We start from the raw sequence: 25701 nt of genomic DNA on the forward strand, positions 1-25701 counted from the left end.
TTGCTACATTATTTACAGTAGCTGACATATAGAAGCAGTCCAATCAGTCCTTGATAGATGAATGGATAAAAACATAAATATTGGAATAAAAAAGAAAGAACTCTTGCCATTTGCGACAACATGGATGGACATAGAGGGCATTATGGGAAATGAAATCAATCAGAGAAATACAAATACTATATGAATTCACTTACATATGAAGTATAGAAAACAAAACAATCAAACAAAAAACAGAAAAATACCCATAAATGCTAAGAACAAACTGATGGTTGCCAGAGGGGAGGGGAATACAGGGAAGGATTAAATGGGTGAGGAGGAGTGGAAGATACAGACTTCCAGTTATGGAACGAGTGAGTTACAGGATAAAGGTTACAGCATAGGAAATATGGTCGATTGTATTTTAGTAGCATTGTATGGAAACAGATGGCAGTTACACTTGTGAATATAACGTAATGTATAAACATGTTGATTCACTATGTTGTGTGTCTGAAACTAATGTAACATTATGTGTCAACTGCACTTCAATAAAAAGAAAAAAGGTAACATTTTCCAGAAATCAGACTAACTGATCAATGGAATTAAATGGTGACTTCAGAAATAGATCCACATATATGTTGTCACCTAGCATGTGACAGATACATCACTATTTTCCTAAAGAGAAATAATGATCTTTTCAATAAATGCTATTAGGTAATTAATATACTATTTTGAGGGAAAAAAATAATCAACACATACTCAGGACCTATACAGGACCAATTCTACTTGGATTAAAGATTTAAATGTGAAAGGCAACAAAATTTGAAAAGAGATCATAGTGGGACATCTTTGCAATATAGAAATATGTACATTTTAAACAGAACACACAAAACAAAAGCTATCTAAGATTTAAAATGATTAATTGAATTTTATGTGGAAATTCTGTTCATCAAAATTCATAATGTGAAAGGAGACTCTCATAATGGGAGAGGATACCTTTATCACACCTACAGAATCAGACAGAGAGCTGAAAGGGACTCATGGGCAAAATATAAAAGTAACTGTTACAAATCCATAAATAGTTCACATGAAATACAATGCAAAGATGACAAAACCATGTTTCAAAAGAAAATATCTAAATGGCCATTAAACACATTTGATGATAGCACAATGAATAAATAATTTGTGGTATAGTTATAAAATGGCACTGTACACAGACATGAGAATGAGCAATCTAGAACTGCCTATGATAGCATACTGCATGAAAGAAGTCAGACACACACACACAAAAAACCCCATACATATTATTTATTTATATAAGTTAACAAAAATACATGAAAATAATTTATGCTGTTAGAAGGCAGAATAATGGTTATTTGTGTGTGTGTGTGTGTGTGCACGCGTGCGTGCATGTGTGTGTGGTAGAAAAATGGAGGATTCTTCTAGGGACCTCTTTATGTCTTATTTTTGTTATTATCATAGCAGTTTAATCTGGTATCTGATTATGTATTTGTGCTGGATTTGTAAAAATGCCTGATGTAGGCATCTTAATATGTATATTAGACTTCAATAAGAAGTTTAAAACACTACAAAAAAGGGGAAAACAGCGCACCTATGTATTATCACATGTAATTTTTTTAATGATTCAGAAAGCATCATTCAAACATCTTTATTATGTCCCCGGACAGAAAAGCTTTCAAAAGCCACTTTATTAACAGGAGTCAAATAAGGGAGAAAAAATGAAAATACCTTTCCTACACACACAATGTTTTGATTCCAGATGCAATAGAAAGACTTAACCAGGTGATACTGTGTGGAAAGGTACCTAACAGAACTTTATTTGTAGTGGAATATATGGATGCCCTGTATAATTAGCAGAGATACCACGACTTCCTTTGATGCTTTTGAATGCTTTAGTTGCAATGAACTTGTATGCTTTTTCCTCAGGGACAGCGTCAATTTAAGAAAGACACCCATACCACCTTTTAACCCGTTGTGTTAGGAATGGATGTGAGCACAGACAGTCCCCTTCAGATGGGAGTAGACTACATGTGTCTCTGTGACTAACTCAGACCAGGGACCCTTCAGGACCTCATTAGTGTCTTACACCCCACCTCCCTCAGTGATTTAGCTATCTCTTTAATTATTTGCTTTGATAATCAAAGTTTCGGGGCAAACACAAGGGTGTACACAATTTTCTTGTAATTTTTGGTGAAAGCTAGACATTTGCTATGATGCAGGAAGTTTGTATTCTCTGAAGAGTTTAAAAAAAATCTCTAAAAAAGGGAGTTTTGTTAAGAAAATTCAAAACAAAGACCTGAAGATTGTCATGATTATTTTCTTTCATTTGGATCCTTAAGAAAATGTCAAAGATAATATCATTATATGTAGCTATTTGGATGTTTCTCAAAATTATTAAGGTCAAATACTAACAGACTCCATAGTGTCTTCCACCTACTTCTCAAGTAAAAGGATTACCTCAGTATGTTTATAATACTTGCAATTTCTGGGGCACCTGATTGTGTCAGTGGTTAAAGCCTAAACTTTCGGCTCAGGTCATGATCCCAGGGTTCTGGGATCAAGCCCAGTATTGGGCTTTCTGCTCAGCAGGGAGGCTGCTTCCTCCTTTCTCTCTGCCTGCTTCTCTGCCTACTTGTGATCTCTGTCTGTCAAATAAATAAATAAAATTAAAAAAAAAAAATACTTGCAATTTCTGTTTCCAGTATGCCATGTGTTTCCAGGATGTACCAATGAACTTTGTAAATCACTTTTAGTTGGCGGTGAGACAAAAACAAGATTCAAGCCTTGCTATGTCTCCATCACACCACAAAGTCTGATTAGTAAGAGGACTGCCCTGCTTCCTTACCTACAAGCCTTGGAAGAGTTTTTGAAATGCCATGAGATTGTCCCTTGAATGACTCAATGCACACCTAATGGAGATCAGAACTAAGATTAAAAGATGTACAAATACAAATTTAGGTAAAAAGAATTCTTTTTTTTTTTTTAGATTTTATTTATTTATTTGACAGAGTGAGATCACAAGTAGGCAGAGAGGCAGGCAGAGAGAGAGGAGGAAGCAGGCTCCCTGCAGAGCAGAGAGCCCGATGTGGGGCTTGATTCCAGGACCCTGGGATCATGACCCGAGCCGAAGGCAGAGGCTTTAACCCACTGAGCCACCCAGGCGCCCCTAGGTAAAAAGAATTCTTATAAAATTATGAAGGAGTAATATTTATTTTGCCTAAAATTGAGGATTCTTTTCCACTTCTTTATTTAGTAGCTTTTTCTAGGGGTAGCTGTATGGCTCAATCAGTTAAGCATCTGACTTCAACTCAGGTCATGATCTCGGTGTCCTGGGATTGAGCCAACATTAGGCTCCTAGTTCATGGGGAGTCTGCCTGACTCCCTCCCCATGTCCCTTCCTCCCTCTACTGGTGCTCTCTCACTCAAACAAGTAAAATCTTAAAAAAAAAAAAAAAGATTTTTGTAAAACTCCCTTTATTTCTCCTTGAAAATTACCTTGATGTTTAAGTATATGCATTTAAATAAATATTTTATAGATCTTTAATTGCAGAACTTACTCATTGTCACTTAATTCAGTGTAGAAAGCTGTATTTGGCAGTGGGAGGGGAAGGACAGGGAAGTGGTTTAATTCTCTCACCTCTATACTTAGGTTAGATTTTCTTGAACACTTGGTGTTGCCAATACCTTTGGGTGCCTATCAAAGAATGGAATTACTGGATCATAATAATAATTGTATGGCAACTTATTGAGTAACCATCTGTGTGCTTCCCCAGTGGCTGTGTCATCTTACTTTCCTAACAGTACGCCAAGGTTCTAATCTCTACATCTTTGCCCATCTTTGCAATTTTTCTTGTCTTTTCTTTGTAAATCACTCTAAAGCAAGTGAAGTGCTATCTTATTGTGGTTTTGTTTTACATTTTTTCTGATAACTGAGACATTGAAAATTTTTCATGTACATATTGGCATTTGTATATTTTCAGTGAGAAATGTCTGTTCAAGTCTTTTGCCTAATTTTAATTTGGGTAATTTTTCTTTGAGATGTTGAGCTGTTAGAGTCCGTTGGATATTTTATATACTAGGCACTTAACAGATATAAGATTTACAATTTTTTCCCATTGTATGGGTCACCTTTTCATTCTTTAATAAATTCCTCTGATGCATAAAACTCATCTTTTTTTACATTTTGATAAAGCCAATTTAGGAGTTTTTATTTTTGTTTTTTGTGCGTTCAGTGTCATACTCAAGAAAGCTATAAAGAGTTTAGCTGAGCTGGGAGAGAGAGAATTGAACTTCCAGGTGTTTGAACAGGCAATTAAAGCTCAGACCAGGGGCACCTGGGTGGCTCAGTGGGATAAGCCTCTGCCTTCAGCTCAGGTCATGATCCCAGGGTCCTGGGATGAGTCCTACATCAGGATCTCTGCTCAATGGGGAGCCTGCTTCCCCCTATTTCTCTTCCTGTCTCTCTGCCTACTTGTGATCTCCGTCTGTCAAATAAATAAATAAATAAACAAACAAACAAATAAATAAATAAAATCTTTAAATTCTCCAGATAATTTCAATGTATAACCAAGGTTGATTTAAAAAAACAAAATGGGGTGTGGTGCAAAAATAATGAATACTGTTATGCTGGAAATAAAAAAAAAAAAAAAAAAAAAAAAAAACAAAACAAAACTCAGACCATAAATACAAGATGTCAGCCTTTAATCACTTATAACAATGTCAGTCATATGTCATGAAAGTTAATGATTATTTTTTAATTTACTCCCAGTGTAGGTTTCACAAATGGCCTGCATAGAGAAACACAGTCTAACACTGTGGAAAGAATTCATTCTAATGGGAATCACAGGACTCCGTAAGCTGCAAACTCCATTGGTTGGACCTGATCTCACTGTTTGCCTGGTCTCAGTGGTGGGTATCCTGAGCTTGATCATTCTCATCAAGATGGACTCTGTGCTACAAAAACCCATGTACTTCTTCCTCAAATTCCTGGCTTTTCACTCGGGTTATTCAACTACCGTGGCACCCAGAATGTTTAGTAATACAATCTCTTATTCCTGCACCACATGGGAGCTTTCCACATTATTTATGTTCATTGTTTTGAGCTGTTCATTCTATCAGCTGTCCTATGATCCCCGCCATGGACATCTGTAACCCTCCACTCTACCCTGACATCATGGCACAAAGAATGTGTCAGGTGCTGTGGCAATCTGCTATCTCTCTGGCACATTTGTGTCTCTTCTAGTCACCATAAAAATTTTTAGTTTATCCTTCTGTGGATCCAATATTGTCAGTCATTGCTACTGTGACAATCTCCCCTTGTTATCTTTGTTCTGCTCAAATATGCATAAAATTGAATTGATGATTATGATTTTCTGTATTAAATTTGATTTTACTGCTTCTAATAGTTCCTGCATCTTACCTGGTGATCCTGATAGCCATCATCAGGGCAAACTCAGCTTTTTATCTATATTGTGTCATTCATGCACAAGTTGTTACTGGTTAACTATATATGAATTTACTGCTTAACAAAGTGTTATAATTTTTGCAGGTAATTAAATTAATGTATATTATAACCCAAATGTTTCTTTCTGCAAGTTCACTTAGAAATAGGATGAGTACATAGAAGTCAATCTCTAAATATATGTTACATATAAAAATTATTTATTATAATCACTTATTACTTAAATAATAATAAGTTAATTAATTTATTATCATTCATGTATTAATGAATAATACAGCACAGGCTTTTTCCACCTGTTGGTCCCACCTGACAGTAGTCGCAGTGTTCTGTGGGACTTTGATATTTATGTATATGCAACCTGAGCCCAGTCATTACTTTGACACTGATAAAGTGACGTCCATACTTTGCACCATTGCTATGCCCCTGCTGAATCCCTTGATCTATAGCTGGAGGAACAAAGAGGTAAAATATGCAGGATACAGAAGTGGGAAAAAGTATGCAATATCTTCTCAAATGACTATACTATGTGGTTTCTATGAATTCAGTTATCAACATTAAGCTTTGTTATATTCCTTGGGAGGGGAAAGCAAAGATAATAGAGGTCAACATATATTTAGAGATGGACTTCTATGTACCAGTCATATTTCTAAATGAACTTGCAGAAAGAGACATTTGGGTTATAATATACATTAATTTAATTACCTGCAAAATTATAGCACTTTAAGAGGTACATTCGTATATAGTAAACCAGTAACAACTTGCATCTGAATAAGATGGTGTAGTGAAGATTTACATGTGGCAAAACAGGTAATGAGAAAGAATCAGGCCAGGAGTAGAAAGATGAAAGGATATAAAGCGAGATCCAATTTTATAAGAAAAGGCAGTTTATGGCAAAAAATAAAAAACGGGCTATTGTGACTATGTAAAGTCAATTTTATTCTGAAGTAATATTTATTATGAAAAACAAATAATTACATTGCTATTATTTTCAGAACATTTAAAATTAGAAGAATCCTTCAGTTAATTTTTTTTTAAAGTTAGGTAATTTACAAATAAATACAAACTAATAATGTAAGTACATCAAATTTGAAACTTCATAAAGGATGTTGTTGGAGTTAATGTAGAGCATGAAATCATCCATAATATCTGGCTAGCTAAATGTTACATGGGGAATTCCTCAAACTCAACACACACAAAACAGACAATCATATAAAAAAAATGGGCAGAAGATATGAACAGACACTTCTCCAGTGAAGACATACAAATGGCTATCAGACACATGAAAAAATGTTCATCATCACTAGCCATCAGGGAGATTCAAATTAAAACCACATTAAGATACCACCTTATACCTGTTAGAATGGCCAAAATTAGCAAGACAGAAAACAACATGTGTTGGAGAGGATGTGGAGAAAGGGGAACCCTCTTACACTGTTGGTGGGAATGCAAGTTGGTGCAGCCACTTTGGAAAACGGTGTGGAGATTCCTCAAGAAATTAAAAACGGAGCTTCCCTATGACCCTAAAATTGCACTACTGGGTATTTACCCCAAAGATACAGATGCAGTGAAAAGAAGGGCCATTTGTACCCCAATTTTATAGTAGCAATGCCCATGGTCACCAAACTGTGGAAAGAACCAAGATGCCCTTCAACGGACCAATGGATAAGGAAGATGTGGTCCATATACACTATGGAGTATGATGCCTCATTAGGAGTATGATCTAAAAGATGTATGCACAGTATCCTAGGCTATGTTTAGCAGAACTCCTAGAACACACTGATTAGCATATTGTATATTTCCCATAATCAGGCCCTCCTAGTTCCAGTAAAACACCTGTCACACATTGCTAGGTTGAAAAACAGAGTAATAAAGACTTATGATGATCCTGAAGCACTAGTAAAGGTGGGAGCAAAGAAGAGCAAAGGGTCTTTGTCTCAGCATTGACCCCCTTGCCTTCTCCTCTCTTTCACAGCAAAGTCTGGAGTAATCTTTCATCCATCGGTACAGGGATGCTGGCCATTCCTGGAAGGATGTCATAAGAAAATTGAAAAGGCAATTATTTTATTGCATATAATAGAAAAAATTATTATCGAGAATATATCTAAGTTAAATTACATATATATGCACAATTTTAAAACCGCATAACTAGTGATAGTATATACAATATATGTATTCAAAAATATAACAGTAAATACATTTTATTTTTTAAAAAAGACAGTATGGATGAACCTTGAAGACATTATACTAAATGGAATAAGCTAGTCACAGAGGGACAAATACTACACGATGCCATCCATATGAGGTATAAAAATAAAAATCTATAATGTCATTACATGCACATATATATGTGTGTGTATGTATAGGTATGTAGACATGTGTGTGTCTCTTACAAGTAGTTTGAAAGGTAAAATTCTGTGATGCATGATGATCCTGTCCTATCTTAGAATTTTATGTTTAACCAAATTAAGTTTATTTGATATCATATTCACAATTTAAAAAATGGACAATACTTCTTGTGCAATAAATAATAAAGTTCAAATGAGAGAAAAAATTGTAATATAAAGCATCAATAAAAATGGAAAGTGTGAAGGCAATACTTTTTTCCTAAAAAACGCTAAATACACAGGGAAGTTGGCAGAGCTGATGAGGGAATAAAGTCCTATTGACTGACCAGGGTACAGACTAACTTTAGTAACATGACAGATAATCTACAAATGACATTTCAGAGGAGGTAACAACAGAACCTTCCTGTGGATACTTGGACTTTGGAAAGGACATCAAGGATTTCAATTCATCCTCATAGTAACTTAAGATGTTTCAATATCTTTGCTATTTCTTCCCGATGGCCCACAATTTGACTGTTACTTCAAAAATGGTAGAACCTAGGGGTCCCTGGGTGGCTCAGTGGGTTAAATGTCTGCCTTCAGTTCTGGTCATGATCTCAGGTACTGGGATTGAGCCCCACATGAGGGTTTATGCTCAGCCAGGAGCCTGCTTCTCCCTCTCTCTTTGCCTGCCTCTCCGCCTGTGTGTGATCCTCTCTCTATGTCAAATAAATAAATAAATAAAATATTTAAAAAAAAAAAAAAGGTAGAACCTAGAATGGGCTATACCTGTGTTAGATATTAGAAACACTGAGATGAAGTGTCCTGCCCTAAAGTAGTGAATATTCTAGAGAACATTATGCAGGTTCTCACTGTTTATGAGTTAATATCATATTAAAGATAGATGCTGGAGCTGAAATCAAAACCTCATATTTTATTTCAGAATTTTAAGGTGGATATTATATTCAATCATTCACTTACTCATCATCCATTGCATCAGTCAGTAAGTCAGCAAATATCTTTTAACACCTACTCTTTCTTGGGTAGTAATTTGGAAGTTATTAATACAAAGACAAACTATTTAGACATACCTTTTTCACTTAAAAAGACAACAGACTAGGAAATCCCACACAAGAAATAAAGTAAAATGTTATCAATATTTAATTACAGTACTTATACATGTGTGGGGAAATATCACAGATTATACAAAAAAATGCATTTTCCATCAAATAATTTTAATTAAAAACCAGAATTAGGACCAGGCATTTGATGGATACCTTCTAAACGTCTCCAGAATGACTGAAATTTAGTCTTCTTATTACCATGAACATTTTGAATGACTATTATGGCAACTACACCAGGTCTTGTTCTTGACTAGAATGGAGCCTTTGCCTTCAGTTCTATTCCCAACATGCACAGTAAAATGGAACACTGGCGCCACAATCCTGGGCTTTCCAACTGTTGGATTTTCTCCACCCCAGAGCCAGCAGCCACACTTCCCAACCACCACAGGGGACAATTCAAAAGAAACAAACACCCAAAGGGTGGAATCATTGCACGAGATTGTTACTCAATAGGATCATTTAAGCAAATGCCTAAGCTGGTCCCACATTTTCACTCTCTGGGTGCAATTCCTGTGTGGAGACTTGCATAATTGGTCTTTCTTTTCCTGAGGAACCAGAACTTTATCTGGGAATTCCTGTTTTCATGTGTAGGGACTGAACCTATGAGTGAGCTTATTTTAGTGTGCTGCTCCTCAGAAACTTCAGACACAGGTAAATTTCTTCAGCGTGCCTCCTGCAGAACCTTCACAGTGGGTCTCAGCAGATCTCTGGACAGGTAGGTTCACCCCAACCATTTACTTAGTACTCATCTTGGATGTGAAGACCATGTACCTTGGGAGCTTTATGGATTCAAATCAGACTCAGGACTGATATATCTTTTCCGTTCTCTTCTGAAGACTTAAATCTCTGTTATCTGAATGCTAAGTGAAAGGAACAGAGAAATGACTCAAAGCGTGGTCCCCAGCATCCCTGCTGATAAATTAGACAGTGTGAGCATTTCCACAGAACAACGAAGATTCTATCTTACTTTAGGATATAGAGGAATGTTTCTGCTTTAGAGCTGGCATACTGATGTTTTTGAAAGCACTCTCTACTGAATGGGAATCTTAAGTGATTTGAAATATTTGATTTCTTCTCCAAGACAGACCCTTTAAATTGTTTAACATCAAGAAAAAGAAGTTTTTCCCCTCCCTGATGTTCACATTGTCCAGGGTGACAAACCCTATGATGGAAAGGTTCCCTGATGCCAGCTGGCAGGCTTTCAGATGCTGGTGGACACTGACAGCTTCTGTCGAGGTGCAGCTGGTCACATTTACACCACTCAGGTGTAAATAAGTTTAAGAAAAATTGTATAGTTAGAGACCAATAGAATATTTCTTGAAATCATTTCAGTAGCTATTTAAAACATTTTCAGTATGGTTTCTTGGCCAAATAGTAATATAAATGATGAATATTAGGTACATTTTTTTTAAAGTTTTTTTCCTGACATGTTAGCATTTTGGTAGACTTATATTTCTTTTCAAAAACAAACTTGAAAAAATATATGTAAAAATCTGACATAACTTCATCAGAAACAAATCTGAAAACTTTCTGAAGAAACAAGAGAAAAATAATTTAATTCAAAAGACTTATCAAAAGACAAAAAAGCAATCCTAGCCTTGCCATTAGTACTATTTATTTAGAAGAAGCAATTAATAACAGGTAATTATATATACAAATATATCTCTTTGAAGCTAACTGCATGAATTCACATCCACAATCTAAGATTTTGGCTATTGTTGTTTTGTTCTGTCTTGTTTTGTTTTTACTTTGCTAAATTAAGGATAAAGTTACTGAGTGTATTATATCTCAGAGTAAAACAGTGAACATGAAAGCAGAACAGTGAAATGAACTGAAACACTCACTGTTTCAGTTTCAGTCAAATTAAAATGTTTTGTTTAAACAGGAAATGTTTTGTTTAAAGTGAGTGTTGCCACTGTGTTTTCCACCAGAAGTTTAGCTATGCATTTCTTTTCAGATGTGGTGGTAAGTGAAAAGAGATATGGGATATCTACTGCAACACAGTTGTATAACCTGACTAGACATACCTAATGTAGGTATTAAAATATCTTTGATTAAACAAACACCACAGATTTAAGAAAGAATTAGTTTGCAGGGGAACACAGCCTGATTTATTTGTTACATATGTAGCTAGAAATCACATGTCCCAGTTGCCTAGATACACAAAATTATAATTCACTTACTATTCCCATTTCAACTATGAAACTCCCCAGTGGGGTAGAATGAGGAATGGGTCACTGGGACACAAACAGGAAACACTAGAAAAATCATTTAAAACATGCTAATAACAAGAACAGATAGTGCCAATTATTCTGCATTCATTGTTAACAAACTCTGTACTAATAATACTTGCTTGCCTAGTATCTCAATACATTCATATAACACAAGGAGATAAATACTTAATAAAAATCACACAGCTAGTAACTGGTGGCCTAACACCCAACCAACCAAGTGGCCAAACAAACAAGCAAACAAAACACATAAATTAAAGCAAAACCATAAAGCCAGACCATTCACCAATATCCTAGATAGATTCTTCACATGACTTAGACTCATTGAGCCTCAACTGTTCAATCAGACATAAAGATAACTACATCCACCTTCTAGGACACTTTTGCTGAATAATGAGATAATTATTCTGAAATGGCTAGCATAGTCCTGGGCCCAGAGTACACTACATATTGAATAATGTTAGCACTCTTCACCTTAGAGTTTTCTGCACAAAGAACACAAAGTGATCAAACTTGAGGAAATCAAACCTACAAGTAATATTTTGTGAAACGTGAAAATAGGTTTTAAACATTTTACAAGAAATAAGTACAAACTTGGAAAAAAGAGAGAGTAAGAAGAAAAAGAAAAGAAAGGAAAAAAAGAAAGGAGGGAAAGAAGGTAGGAAAAGAAAGGGAGGGAGAAAGAAAAAGAAAGAAAGAGAGAGAGCGAAAGAAAGAAAAAAAAAGAGCGAGCTGCCAGAAAGCCAGGATAAAGCAGCATCTGAGCAAGTAGAGGTTGGAGTGGTAGAAAGGAGAGTTCATTTGGCAGAAGAAAGGAAATGTGAGTAAGTTAAAAAAAAAAATCAGTTTCTTATTGACACTAAGAAACAAGACTACTGAGGTGTAGTCTGTTGGTGGGCAGCTGAAGCAGCATTGATCATTAGATAGAAAGTGATAGTAGAAAGTGAAGGAAAACCTAGCATACACAAAGTATTTTGGACAGAAATATAAAATTTCCAAGGTTGATGACAGGTTATAGGCCAAAGAGAAAGCTAGTGGCATCTAAGGAAAAAAATAACTGAAAGTCACTGGAAGTCACTCTGGCTCAACAACTTCTCCATAGCTATCTTTTATCATTGAATACATATACGGAAGCATGTTTGCATATATGTAAATATATATTCATGCAATACTGTAATTACTACATTTAAAATATACATATAAATATTAATACATACACTAAAGTATATTAATATATATTCAATGAATATGAACTATATCCAACACAGAAGTGAAAAATTAATAGCTTGGTACAGCAAATCTAACAACATGAAATTGGTATCTACAAAGTTTATATTTCTGAATATTTTTAAAGGACTGGGAGAAATACAAATAAAACTGATACCTTTAATTATGAACAGAAATAATCCCACTTAAAAAAAATGGTTTACAATCTTGCATCTGCCAGAAAAATTTACCTACCATCTATTACTTCACTTTCATTTTCCCATAGAGGATGAGAACAACAAAATAAATGGCCTCAGAAAATCTCACCCAGGTGACTGAGTTCATTCTCATAGGAGTCTCAGATCGCCCAGACCTCCAGATTCCACTCTTCTTTGTTTTCCTGCTGATCTATGGGCTGACCATGGCAGGGAACCTGGGCATCATCACCCTCACCAGTGTTGACTCTCAGCTCCAAACGCCCATGTACTTCTTCCTCAGGCACTTGGCTATCATCAATCTTGGCGATTCTACTGTCATTGCCCCCAAAATGCTGGTAAACTTCTTGGTTAAAAAGAAAACCATATCCTACTATGGATGTGCAGTACAGCTGGGTGGGTTCTTAGTTTTCATTATTGGTGAGACTTTCATGCTGGCTGCAATGGCTTATGACCGCTATGTGGCTATTTGCAAGCCCCTGCTCTACATGGTGGTGGTTTCTCCACAGATGTGCATACTGCTGGTGTCCCTCACTTACCTCTACAGTCTGACCACAGCACTGACTGTCTCCTCCTGTGTATTCTCCATGTCATACTGTTCTTCCAATGTCATCAACCATTTTTATTGTGATACTGTCCCTTTGTTGGCATTGTCCTGTTCTGATACCTACATCCCAGAAACAATAGTGTTTACCTCTGCAGGGACCAACTTATTTTTCTCTATAAGTATTGTTCTAACATCCTACTTCAACATTGTCCTTGCCATTTTGAGGATCCGTTCTTCAGAGGGCCGACGAAAAGCCTTTTCCACCTGTGCCTCTCACATGATGGCTGTCACTGTGTTCTATGGGACCCTTTTCTTCATGTATTTGCAACCAAGGTCCAACCTCTCCTTACGTACTGATAAAATGACCTCTGTCTTCTATACCCTGGTGATACCAATGCTGAATCCCCTCATCTACAGCCTAAGGAATAAAGATGTAAAGGATGCTTTGAAGAGATTGCTAAATAACCCGTGGCAGGCTTCCAAATTGATGTAAATTTAAAACTACAAGAGTCTTCATTTAAGGGTTTGTATTTACTCCTGAAAAGCTCATCTCTATTAAATGCAGAGGTAATAAATAGCTAAAAACTCCATGGATTTCAATAAGAAAATCTTAATCCTTTCTATTGCAACATCAAATACTCAATTTTTGCTAATACAAAGATGTATTAGTTGACCAAAGAAAGTATATTTATTTAAGTAGTAAGCAATAATTCCAAAATAAATACATTTTAAGGTGCAACACAACTCACTACTGGGTTTTTATAATTTCTAGCCATGAAAGAGGAAGTCCGAGAGCTGAAGAAGGTATGAGAGAAACATTTCTTACAGTGTAGTTGAGTCAGGTCATCTTACTTGCCACAAATCTGTCTTGTTCAACTGATTGAAGTTTTATTTTACTTTCATTTATTTTATCTTTCAATTTCTTAACCTTTTAGAATCCATTTTTATCTTGTACATGACATATTTATATCATTTTTATCATATTTATATCATTACTGTTCAGGAGAAAATGAAGACTAAACAGAAATGCTTAGATTTACATGCAAATAGGCCATGTGACAAAACAGAAGAAAATGTATGAACGGGGACTCCACTGTTGATTCTGCTCACATGTGCATGTGCACAAAGCAAAATGTTGATATTTATCTCAATATGATATAAAATTAATTTTCTCCAATCTTCTTTTCCTCCTTAACATTGTGTGGAGGTAATCATCTGTGGTATAAAAACGTAACAGCAAATAATACTTCTTTTAGAATTTTTGTGTAGTGTTTTGGAGGAAAATATTAGAAAATGAAAGAAAAAAATTCATTGCTCTCAAAATGACACAAAGTCTCAAAGGCAGTATAGCCAATAAATAAATAAATATGATATATACATAAATGTTACTTGTCATTCTGTGCCTTATTTCTGTCTGTATATGCAAAATGCGGTGAACTACAATGTCATGAGAGAGATGGGGAATGCCATGATAGGTTAGGCGATGCCTGGAAATAATGCAGATTTATGACATTTTCAGGGAACTCAGAAATAAGTCAAACCCAGGAATTGTGACATTCAGTTTCATAAGCTAATTCTTAACTTTAGTTTTAATGAGCAGAATAGCTAGCCAAAAACAGAAGAGTCGCACTGTATGTTGGATATTTCTTGTCTCCACAGACAAAATTGCAATAACTTAATAGCATTAGCCTTTAGGATTTTTAAAATTTTATTATTTTATAAATATATAAAATTATATAGTTTAGATAATTTATTTTTTGTTTGTTTGGTTTACCTGACTATGGCTGTATTTGGCAGTACCAGCCTACATACATACAGCTGGGGAAGTATATTCCTCAGCAGATAGGCATTGTCTTTGAGTCTAGTTCCACAAACAGAATTGGAGAAACAGGGCTAAAGTCACACTTGCATGTCTACCAATCTTATGTATTTTATTCAATGAATTCAAGTCAAGAATGAAAACTTTAGTGTTTTCTACTTTTTAACTTGATTTACATATAAGTAGTTTCTTTTTTTTTTTTTCACATCCTAGGATTTTATTTAAAAGAACTCATACAGGTGGTGGTTATTAAGGAGGGCACGTACTGCATGGAGCACTGGGTGTGGTGCAAAAACAATGAATTCTGTTATGCTGAAAAGAAATTTAAATAAATAAAAGAACTCATACCATAAAATAAACCCCATGAAACTTTTTTATTTGTTTTAAGCACAAAAGCTTATTTTTTTAAATGATAAGCAAAAATAAGCATATACAAATATCAATAAGTCTATCACCATCATTTATATAACATCAATTTACAACAATTAGATTCATAAAAATAAAGTATTCACAATGAACTCAACACTACTTGGAAAAATGCAACGAATCTTGAAAAGTTGAAAATAACATAATGTGCTTTGATCTATTTTATGTACAATCTTAACAAAAACATGTATTAGTGGTTTTATTGTCAAAACACACTCTGATTTCTCTGTGCAGTTTTCCCAGCTCTTTCAAGCACCCATGCAACTCAGTCAAACTCTCTCTTCACAGATTACATGATACTTTATATGGAAAACCCAAAGACTCCACCCCAAAATTACTAGAACTCCTACAGCAATTCAGTAACATGGCAAATTCAGTTGCATTTTTATGCCTTAACAATGTAACTGAAAAAGCAAAATTAAGGAATCGATTCCATTTACAATAGCACCAAAAACCACAAGATACCTAGGAATAAACATAACCAAAAAGGTAAAGGATCTGTACTCTAAAAACTACAGAACACTTACGAAAGAAATTGAGGAAGACACAAAGAGATGGAAAAACATTCCGTGCTCATGGATTAGAATACTGTGAAAATGTCAATGCTGCCAGAGCAAGCTACACTTTCAAATGAATCCTTATCAAAACACCTTCAACATTGTTCACAGAGCTGGAACAAACAATCCTAAAATTTGTATGGAACCAGAAAAGACCCCGAATCGCCAAGGGAATGCTGAAAAATAAAACCAAAGCTGGGAGCAACACAATGCCTGACTTCAGGCTATATTACTGTGATAATCAAGACAGTATGGTATTGGCACAAATACATATATGTATTTTCTAAAAATAATGATGTCACGTGTTTTAGTTTCCCAGGGCCACTATAAAAATCACCAATGACTCAGTGGCTTGATATAACAGAACTTATCCCATAGTTCTGGAGGTGTGAAGTTCAAAATGAGTCTCACTGGGCTACAATCAAGATGTCAGCCCACTATGTTCTTTTCTGGACTGCCATGGAAGAATCCGTTTCTTTTCCTCTTCCAGCTTCTAGAGGCAACTCTCATCCTTTGCTTGGCAATCCCTTCTAAGCAGTGACCCTGCTACTCTGACCTCTGTTTGCATTTTCACATATCCTTCTGACTTGGACTCAGTTCTCTCTCTCCTTCTTGGGATTACATTGGTCCCACCCAGAAGAGTACAGGATAGCCCCCTCATCTAGAGGTCCTTAACACTTAATCACACCAGCAAATCTCTTCATGTGGAAGGCACCATGTTCACAGTTCTGGGAATCTTTGCTAGGGTAGAGAACCCATTTCTGCCTCAAATATCTATATCCATATTGGCATATTTTATGAAACTGGGCAATCCAAAGTTTTCATGTCTCATTGACTAGTACTCAATGGAGTAGTGTCACAAAAGCTTACACTAGTTACTCTCTCTACATTAGCTACAAGATTTGTCCTAAACAATTTATACACATAGTCCTTTTGAAGGATAAGTAGAAAATATTTGATTAAAGTTTCCAAATGATATGCATACATATATATGGGCTCACATATCACTTATACACACTTAGGCTTCCAATGGAGATTTTCTTATCCCTTAATGTTGGGATTAATGTAGAGCATGAAATCATCCATAATAACTGGCTTGCCAAAATGTAACAAGGAGGCTACTGGGGGCAATGGAAGGTTCCAGAGAAGGGCATTGGCCTTTGGAATGCTGAGGCCTCGGTCATCACTTTGCCAGGTGAAAGCTTCCCCGAAGCTTTATTAGCGCAAACAGCTGTCCTGTGGACTAAGAGATGTGTGCATTGTCCCCTAAAGTTATGTTTAGCAGAAGTCCCAGAACATGCTGATCAGCACATTGTAACTTTCCAGTAATCAAACTCTTCTATTTTCTGTAACACTTCTTCTCACACATCACTTTGCTCAAGAGAGTAATAAAAACTTCCGAATATCCCAAAGCACAAATAAAGGTGACAGCAAAGAAGAGCAAAGGGTCTTCATCTCTGAATGTTAAGCCCCTTGCTTTTTCCTCACTTTCACAGCAAAGTCTGGAGTAATCTTTCATCCATTGGTGTAGGGATTGCTGGCCATGCCCCGCGCCTTAAAGTCTACCTAAGTTTGGTTTCAGTTGCAAATACCATCTCCCTGCAAGTCCGTAAGACTTCATCAGATGTCTACATGCCATATGGCACATCTATCATCTCTGCTTTCCAAATGGCTATTTCTACAAGCTACCTCCATGGAAAGGAAAAAAATTCTTTCAAAGAAACCATTCAAAAAATAAATAAAAATCACTGCAGATACAGGTGGCAGGAGACAAAATAGAGGTTTCTATGCTAGGTCAGGTCTCCTTCTGCTTAGAGAAACTTAACTGCTCTACCACAAAATAATTCTCCACTGTACTTCTTTTATCCTTCATATATATTGGATCTTAACCTAATACTGGTGCATTTCTCTTACTCATTCTCTCTGTCCCTCCTTACTTTTCTGTCTCAGTTAAAAGCTACAGAAATGTTTTCCTTTTATTAAACAGAACTATTACTTATAAAGCCTAAGACCATGCAATAAATAATGCCACCAGTTGTCACTCCCTGTTCTACACACCTGTCCAGAATTGGTTTTGACTCTTTCAGTACATAAAAGTACTTGTACAAACAACAACCATCAACTAGGTTGGAAAAATTTTGTTACCAAAAATTTGTCGTCAATCTTTGATACAAACTCTTATCTCACCTCACAAAATGTACATGACTTGGGTTAAATAAAATGTAAATATCAAAATATCTACTTCTTTCTTTTTTTAAGATTTTATTTATTTATTTGACAGACAGAGATCACAAGTAGGCAGAGAGGCAGGCAGAGAGAGAGAGAGAGGAGGAAGCAGGCTCCCTGCTGAGCAGAGAGCCCTATGCGGGACTCGATCCCAGGACCCCGAGATCATGACCTAAGCCGAAGGCAGCAGCTTAACCCACTGAGCCACCCAGGCGCCCCAAAATATCTACTTCTTAACGCCAAGTCACAAACATAATTTGAGCTATAGGTGTCAGAAAAGGGAATGATTTAAAAAAAAAAAAAGCACTAAAATTCATATTTCAAAGAACTAATAGATTATTGAATGATAAAAATTAACGTTTACCCAATCACAAGTGATTAAGACATGTACTCAGATTATTTATCAATTTAAAACCCTTATTAAATACTTAAGTAAAAAATTACCATATTAAGGTATGTTTACCCAAAGTATTGCCTTGAGACCAATGGATAGTCAATAGGGTGCAAGCTAACATTCCCTTAGTACCTATAACATCTTCTTTTATACTGTAATCGCTTTTCTTTTTGTTTGCTTCCTCTCACAATTTTTCAGAATTTTTTTAAATTAATTTATTTATTTTCAGAAAAACAGTATTCGTTATTTTTTCACCACTCCCAGTGCTCCATGCAATCTGTGCCCTCTATAATACCCACCACCTGGTACCCCAACCTTCCCCCCACACCGCCACTTCAAACCCCTCAGATTGTTTTTCAGAGTCCATAGTCTCTCATGGTTCACCTCCCCTTCCAATTTCCCCCAACTCCCTTCTCCTCTCTAACTCCCCTTGTCCTCCATGCTTTTTGTTATGCTCCACAAATAAGTGAAACCATATGATAATTGACTCTCTCTGCATTTCATGCTCAAACCATAGGGAATTACAAACTTTGGAAGAGAAAGGCACTGTGGGAGACACTCAGGACTAGCACACAACAGGACTGGAGATTGGCTGCCCACAAGGAGGGGCTGTCCCTCCAGGAGGCTACAGCTCAGCAACTTCTCCACACCCACCAGGAGGATGAGAAATTAGCTAAGCACATGTCCAGGAGGAAAAACAGAATCTGGAACTCTCCTCCCACCCACTCTGCTAGAAGGTATATGTCCAGGTGTGTGTCAATGTTTGGTCACTCCAACAACTACTTCATCTGCATTATCACCGCCACAGACATTCAAATAGTCATGTTATGTTAAAATTAGTGTGTAATTAGCCTGGGTGGCTCAGTGGGTTAAAGCCTCTGCCTTTGGCTCAGGTCATGATTCCAGGGTCCTGGGATCAAGCCCCACACACATTGGGATCTCTGCTCAGCGGGGAGCCTGCTTTCTCCTCTCTCTCTGCCTGCTTCTTTGTGATCTCCGTCTATCAAATAAATAAATAAAATCTTTAAAAAAAACTAATGTGTATCTATCCCTATTATTATTTCTGAACTTCTTTGTTGACTTGGGTTATACTTAGTGCATTTTTCCATTTCAACTTGAGATGAATATTTGGGTTCCTTTAAAAAATAGTGTAGTAAATCAAAGAAAACAATATTAGCTCTATGAAGTGTATCTAGTTATTTGCTGCAAATTTTACCATTCCTTCAAGCAATATATATTCATAAGTGTGATGTCCACAGTATGAAATGGTATGTACTAATGGTGGAATGTATGTGGATAAAAGAGATCTTGGAATAGATCCATCCTTGTGTAAATAAAGGAATGTGCTCATTTTATCCCAAAGCAGGGCCCCAGGAGATATTATGACATATTCATACGTCGGTCAGTGGGGACCGCATGCACAAGTCGTTAACTGTAGTGATGCAAGTAGAAGTCACAAGCTGGGAACTAATTAAATGCCTGTTACTATGGCAGCAAACCTATCGTACATGGGGTCAGAGACAGATTATGGCAATTTTATTAAACAGAGACCAGCAAAACATTGACGTATAAGTAAAAAATAAAATTCAAAAACATATAGTTGAGGGAGAATCTTGGAGTAGAATTAGTTATATAACACCCTGTGCGTGCACTTCAAAGCATACATTATCCTCACTTTATAAAGCTGTAATTCTTTTTAAGAACCTTTATCAACTTTTGTGGAGGAGCTACATGTGTGGAATTATGATGAGCAGGCACATGGGATGTTGTGTTAGGGTTCATTTACTCAGTTTACTCCCTTAAGTAAAAAAAAAAAAAGAAAGCAAACTAACATTATACACATATTCATAATTTTTATTCCTTCTTAACTTTTTTTTTGCAGTTAATGAAAATATTTATTTGAAAATAACTGGTTTTCTTGAGGATATTTTATGACAGTTAGTGAAAATATTCCTTAATTTTTAACACACTATAGGTCATGTGTAATAGGTTTTTTGTCTTTATTCTCAGATTTAAAATATGGAAGAGGTCATTTTGGAAAACACTGGAATTTTATGTAATTCAGATGATTATACTATGTATCAGAGAAATGATCTACTTAGATCCAGATATTTAAGTGAATACAATGAAAATAACTTTAAAAAAGTTGATATATTCAACTTTTTTAAAGTTATTTTCATTGTATTCACTTAAATATCTGGATCTAAGTAGATCATTTCTCTGATATATATATATATATGTATATATATATATATTTCCACAATTGGGAAATCAGTTACTCTGAATAATTAGCAAAGACCAGTGGCATCATTTCTTGCTCTCAGATGCTTTGGGAATAACCAAGAATTGTGTTCACACTCTCAGGGGAGTGTCTCAAAGGGAGGAAATGTTCATAAATTCTTCTGACAGCATTCAGGTCTAGTAATCACACAGAGGAACGAGAAGACAGTCTTCACTTAAGGTGATTAGATGGCATTGATTATATTGATTACTACATCAGCTGCAATGATGATTTTGGATCCCTGTCTTCCATTTAAGTGACCCATATGAGTATGGTCAGCAAAGCCAGACTCAGTACAGTACATCGTGCATGGAAATCATCTCTCTTCATAACTAGGTTTTCTGGAGTAATGATATTGGTTTACCACTATGAGTATATTCTTTGAAGGTGGTAAGGGACTTCATTTCTATTTGTTATTATTTCTACATTTATATTGTATTTTAGACAACAAACATCCTGAAGTGGGAGTAAGCATTTTTGCAAGCTCAACTTAGAATCCTCCTCTTCCTTTCCTTCTCTTTCTCCCTCCTTTTAATACATGTACAACGTTCTCAGTATGACCAACCTGTTTATCTCAGTTGAGGCTCTTTACAAAATGTTATAGAATATTGAGTTGAGGTTGAGTGTTCTCATTTGCATAAGAGGACGTCCTTGGCCTCCATGCCCATTCCCCAGGTCCTAGTACAGCTCTGGAGTTTCTGCTTCCATCTGATAGGAGTCAGGTTTGATGCTCACTTTCCTCGTTTCTTTCCAGGCAGTGCTTGGGCAGGACTGGGGCGAAGAGGGCCACATAAATATTTACTTCATTGAGTTTCAGAAGAACTCCAGAGTTTCAGAAGAACGCTGCACAGGCACCCTATAATTTTCATTTTTTAAAGATACATTTTTAATCACTGTCACCTTCTACACATTCTCTTAGTGAGATTTTGATCATAAAAGCATTGTACAAATATGACTAATTTTAGCAAATTGACATTTTTATAACACTAAATGTAGTATTTGGGAACATAGTATTTCTGCCAGTTTGTTTAGGATTTCTATAATATTTCCCTTAAAATTGTTAACTTTTACTTTTTAAGAGTAGGTACAGTGTTGTTTTTATTAGATATTCTATCATCATGGCATTTCCCTTTTAGTCTTAATTTTTATTGCTTTTGTCCATTCTAATTAGTATTAATTCTTCATCTATTCAAATGCTCAACTGTTTTTCTAACTCATTATGGTAATATGAATTCTAATTATAATTTTCCAAAATTAAACCACCCAGACAAATAAGTGATCAACACAGCTTAAACAACTGTCCTGTAGTTCTTATATTCTATTAAATTTAATATCAATGACATATTAATATTGTTTATGGTATATATATGAGAAAAAGCAGATATATATCTATATCTATATCTATATCTATATCTATATCTATATCTATATCATCTATATCATCTATATCATCTATATCTATATATAATGAACTTATAAGCCTGAATATGTTCTGTGTCTCTTTTATTATTGTATCTTTATTTTTTAAATCATGATTTTATCTTCTAAGGATGAGATGCAGTGGGGTTCACATTTTTTCAATCTGGAGTAATTAGTAAAATAATATGAGTGCTTTTTTTAAAGATTTTATTTATTTATTTGTCAGAGAGAGAGCACAAGCAAGGGAAGCAGCAGGCAGAGGGAGAAGCAAGCTTCCTGCTGAGCAAGGAGCCTGATGTGGGACTTGATCCCAGGACCCTAGGATCATGACCTGAGTAAAAGCAGCTGTTTAACCAACGGAGCCACAGGCATCCCTGACTTTTATTTTCTATGAAAGTTTGGAAGCACCTGTGTTTAAAAACAATCTGAAGGAGAAAGGAGTTAGAAAAGTAGAGATCTATAAGGTACAAACTTGAAATAAAATGTATTGACACAGAACATTTATGTAGACTTGATTGAAGATGACACAAAGTGTTAAGAATAATAATAAAAGTAAAATATAGTAAATGTACTCCATTTGTCTCTGTGCTGTATCCAGTGGGCTTTATTTAGACCACATAATCATTTGCCTTGCTCCATGTCATTTAAATGAATAAAATTAAGTACTTACAATGAATCACGCCATATCTCCTTCTCTTCACTCCCTATTACTCTTTCATTCATGTACTTCATGCAGTATTATTTGCCAGCACCTAAAACATTTGAAATAGGATCCCTTAATTTAGAGTGATAGTTCTCTTTCTTGCTTAAGTGTATTTATAGAGTTTACTGGATGATTTTAGGTGGCATATTAGTAAATACATTCTAATAATTTTTACTTGTCTTAAGATGTGCTAGAAAATACAACCACACAATTAAACATTTCATTTCAGAGATATTAGTGCTAAGGTCAAAGCAAAGGTAGGAATGTTAGATAATTCTTCTTTTCCATATTGAATAACTTGTCGATGCAGGCCTTACTGGTGTACAACATATCACAGATCAAAAACTGAAAAATTCCATAACAAAGTGCTAAATACTCAGATACATTCTCATAGAAAAAATAACATTTGTTTATGTACATTAGAGTGGGCATGTTGGAAATGTCTGCATAGTAGCTAAATTGTATATCATCATAAAAAATCATTAAATAATATTTAAACTCATAAAAGCATAGTGGAACAAGCATGCATTAAAAATGGGTAGTGGAATGGGAATACTATTAGTTCCAGGTTCAGTGATGGAGGTGAGTCTTATTTTAAATTAACCCATCTAAAAAATTGGATTTATCTTAACCACAATGGCTTTGGCTCCTAAAATGTCAACAGACGTTGTCTCCTGAAACCCAATGACTCTTGTGATGGTTGTTCCCACAGCAATTTTCCTTAACAGCCTGGATGAACAAACAAAATCTAACAGCGCTAACAGAATTCATCCTAATGGGAATCACAGACCGTCCGGAGTTGCAGGCTCCCTTCTTTGGGCTCTTCCTCGTCATCTACACGGTCTCCGTGATGGGCAACCTGGGCATGATCATCCTCACCAACATGGATTCCAGGCTCCAAACACCCATGTACTTCTTTCTCAGACACCTGGCTTTCATTGATCTTGGTTATTCAACAGCTGTGGGACCCAAAATGCTGGTAAATTTTGTAACAAACCAAAATACAATCCCCTACAATTGGTGTGCCACACAGCTGTCTTTCTTCATCTTGTTCATTATCAGTGAGCTTTTCATTCTGTCCGCAATGGCCTATGACCGCTATGTGGCCATCTGTAACCCTCTGCTCTACACAATTGCTATGTCGCAAAGGGTGTGCTGGGTGCTGGTAATCATCCCTTATGTCTACAGTGCTTTTCTTTCTGTGATAGTCACCGAAAAGATTTTCACATCATCCTTCTGTGGCCATAATGTCATTAGACATTTTTACTGTGATAGTCTTCCCTTGTTAACTTTGCTTTGCTCAAGCTCACATGATATTGAGTTGATAATACTGATCTTTTCAGCGTTTAATTTGGCTTCATCTCTTCTGATAGTACTTGTGTCCTACATCCTCATCCTAATGGCCATTGTTAGGATGAACTCTGCAGAGGGCAGGCACAAGACCTTCTCCACCTGTGGATCTCACCTAACAGTGGTCCTTATATTATACACCACTCTATTCTTCATGTATTTGCAGCCCCAATCCAATCATTCCTTTGATACAGATAAAATCGCCTCCGTATTTTACACTTTGATTATACCTATGCTGAATCCCATGATCTACAGCTTGAGGAACAAAGAGGTAAAATGTGCCCTGCATAGGATATGGAAAAAGTGGCACAAACTACTTATATAGAATTCACTATAGACTATGTATACAATAAATTGAGTTATAGACTACTGTCTGTATGTCACAGGGCTTAGGAAGCAGTAATGTGTAAGAGTCATAGAAAACTAGAAATATTAATTCCTGTTTTCAACTTATAGGTGTTTCAGTAGTGATCATCCTTCTGCTGTCAACTTTGGTTTCAGTAAGAGGTAAAGAGTAAGAGGAAAGAGTAAGAGTAAATGCTTCTGTAAGAGACTAACTCTCACATTGCCAAGTACTTGGGTGACAATCAAAGACAAGTTTTATTTTGTTTAAAATACATCTCTGCTTAGATAATCTTTTTTAAAAGACATTTTGTATTTAATATTAAATAAATATGCCCATCCCACTGACATATGGCATAGGGAAGATGGCGCTTACTGCTTTTTTATGGAGGGAATATACACATCAATGAATAATCAAGAATTTCTGCCTTAATAATACTTTAATTTTATCCCCTTGTGGTTTGGCGGCTCAGATTCTTCTAGGTGATAATTTGTATACCTGTATATACTTGGGAAGGCAGAAATAGAAGTGTGGTGATTTTTAGAAGGCCTAATTTTGTACATTAAAAATTCAAAAAAACTCTTCATGCTGAAACTTTAGAAAGAGTAAGTGGCTTTTGTAAGATTGGTGTAGGTAAGTTCAGCATATGAAAGATCAGTGTTGTTTGTTTGTTTTTCCTATATGCTAGCAAAAGCCAGGCAAAAATTTAATATTAAGCTATCTATTATACTGGAAATAAAAACTGTATAATACTTAGGGAAAATTGTAAAGAAGGATTTGCATGATTTTCTTCTTAGAAACAATCAAAACATTGCTGATATAAAGGAAGACATACTGTGGCATATACCATACAAAAGGACCCAGAATATCTTAGAAGAAAGAACACAGACATATTCTAAAACAGATATCAATCCTTTAATAAAGCTAGATTGTTTTTAAAATTATTTTTTAAATTGTCTTAATTTTTTTGTAAATACTTCTTCCTTTCTTCATTCCTTCTTTGTTTTTCTGTCTTTCAGGATGATGGAAGTTGCTTGTAAAATCTAGTAGGAAAGGCAAAAATCCCAAAATGTTAAAG

At 35.6% G+C, this 25701-nt stretch overlaps 2 protein-coding genes, 1 long non-coding RNA gene and 1 pseudogene across 3 annotated transcripts in view; 3 read left to right on the plus strand and 1 right to left on the minus strand.

The window, feature by feature from the left end:
* The first annotated feature begins 4779 nt into the window (after positions 1 to 4779).
* LOC116599932 lies at positions 4780 to 6016 on the plus strand (annotated as a pseudogene).
* Positions 6017 to 7247: 1231 nt separating this feature from the next.
* LOC116600044 overlaps positions 7248 to 25701 on the minus strand; it is a 45457-nt gene continuing 27003 nt past the window's right edge. The window contains exons 2-3 of the long non-coding RNA XR_004289481.1: positions 22898 to 22979; positions 7248 to 7480 (exon numbers count right to left, since the gene is read on the minus strand). This is a non-coding gene — a long non-coding RNA (uncharacterized LOC116600044). The remainder of the gene's footprint in view (positions 7481 to 22897; positions 22980 to 25701) is intronic.
* Positions 12651 to 13598, plus strand: LOC116600041 (olfactory receptor 8J2-like). Its single transcript, XM_032360028.1, has one exon. The coding sequence runs from the start codon at positions 12651 to 12653 to the stop codon at positions 13596 to 13598; it is 948 nt and encodes a 315-aa protein (XP_032215919.1).
* LOC116600042 (olfactory receptor 8K3-like) lies at positions 23664 to 24605 on the plus strand. Its single transcript, XM_032360029.1, has one exon. The coding sequence runs from the start codon at positions 23664 to 23666 to the stop codon at positions 24603 to 24605; it is 942 nt and encodes a 313-aa protein (XP_032215920.1).

Source organism: Mustela erminea, chromosome 9, assembly GCF_009829155.1.
Source record: "Mustela erminea isolate mMusErm1 chromosome 9, mMusErm1.Pri, whole genome shotgun sequence".
In the NCBI taxonomy this organism is placed as follows: Eukaryota; Metazoa; Chordata; class Mammalia; order Carnivora; family Mustelidae; genus Mustela; species Mustela erminea.

Bases quoted from the DNA above. Each gene is read 5' to 3' on its own strand.
- LOC116600041 (XM_032360028.1), top strand. From the start codon at position 12,651: ATGGCCTCAGAAAATCTCACCCAGGTGACTGAGTTCATTCTCATAGGA.
- LOC116600042 (XM_032360029.1), top strand. From the start codon at position 23,664: ATGAACAAACAAAATCTAACAGCGCTAACAGAATTCATCCTAATGGGA.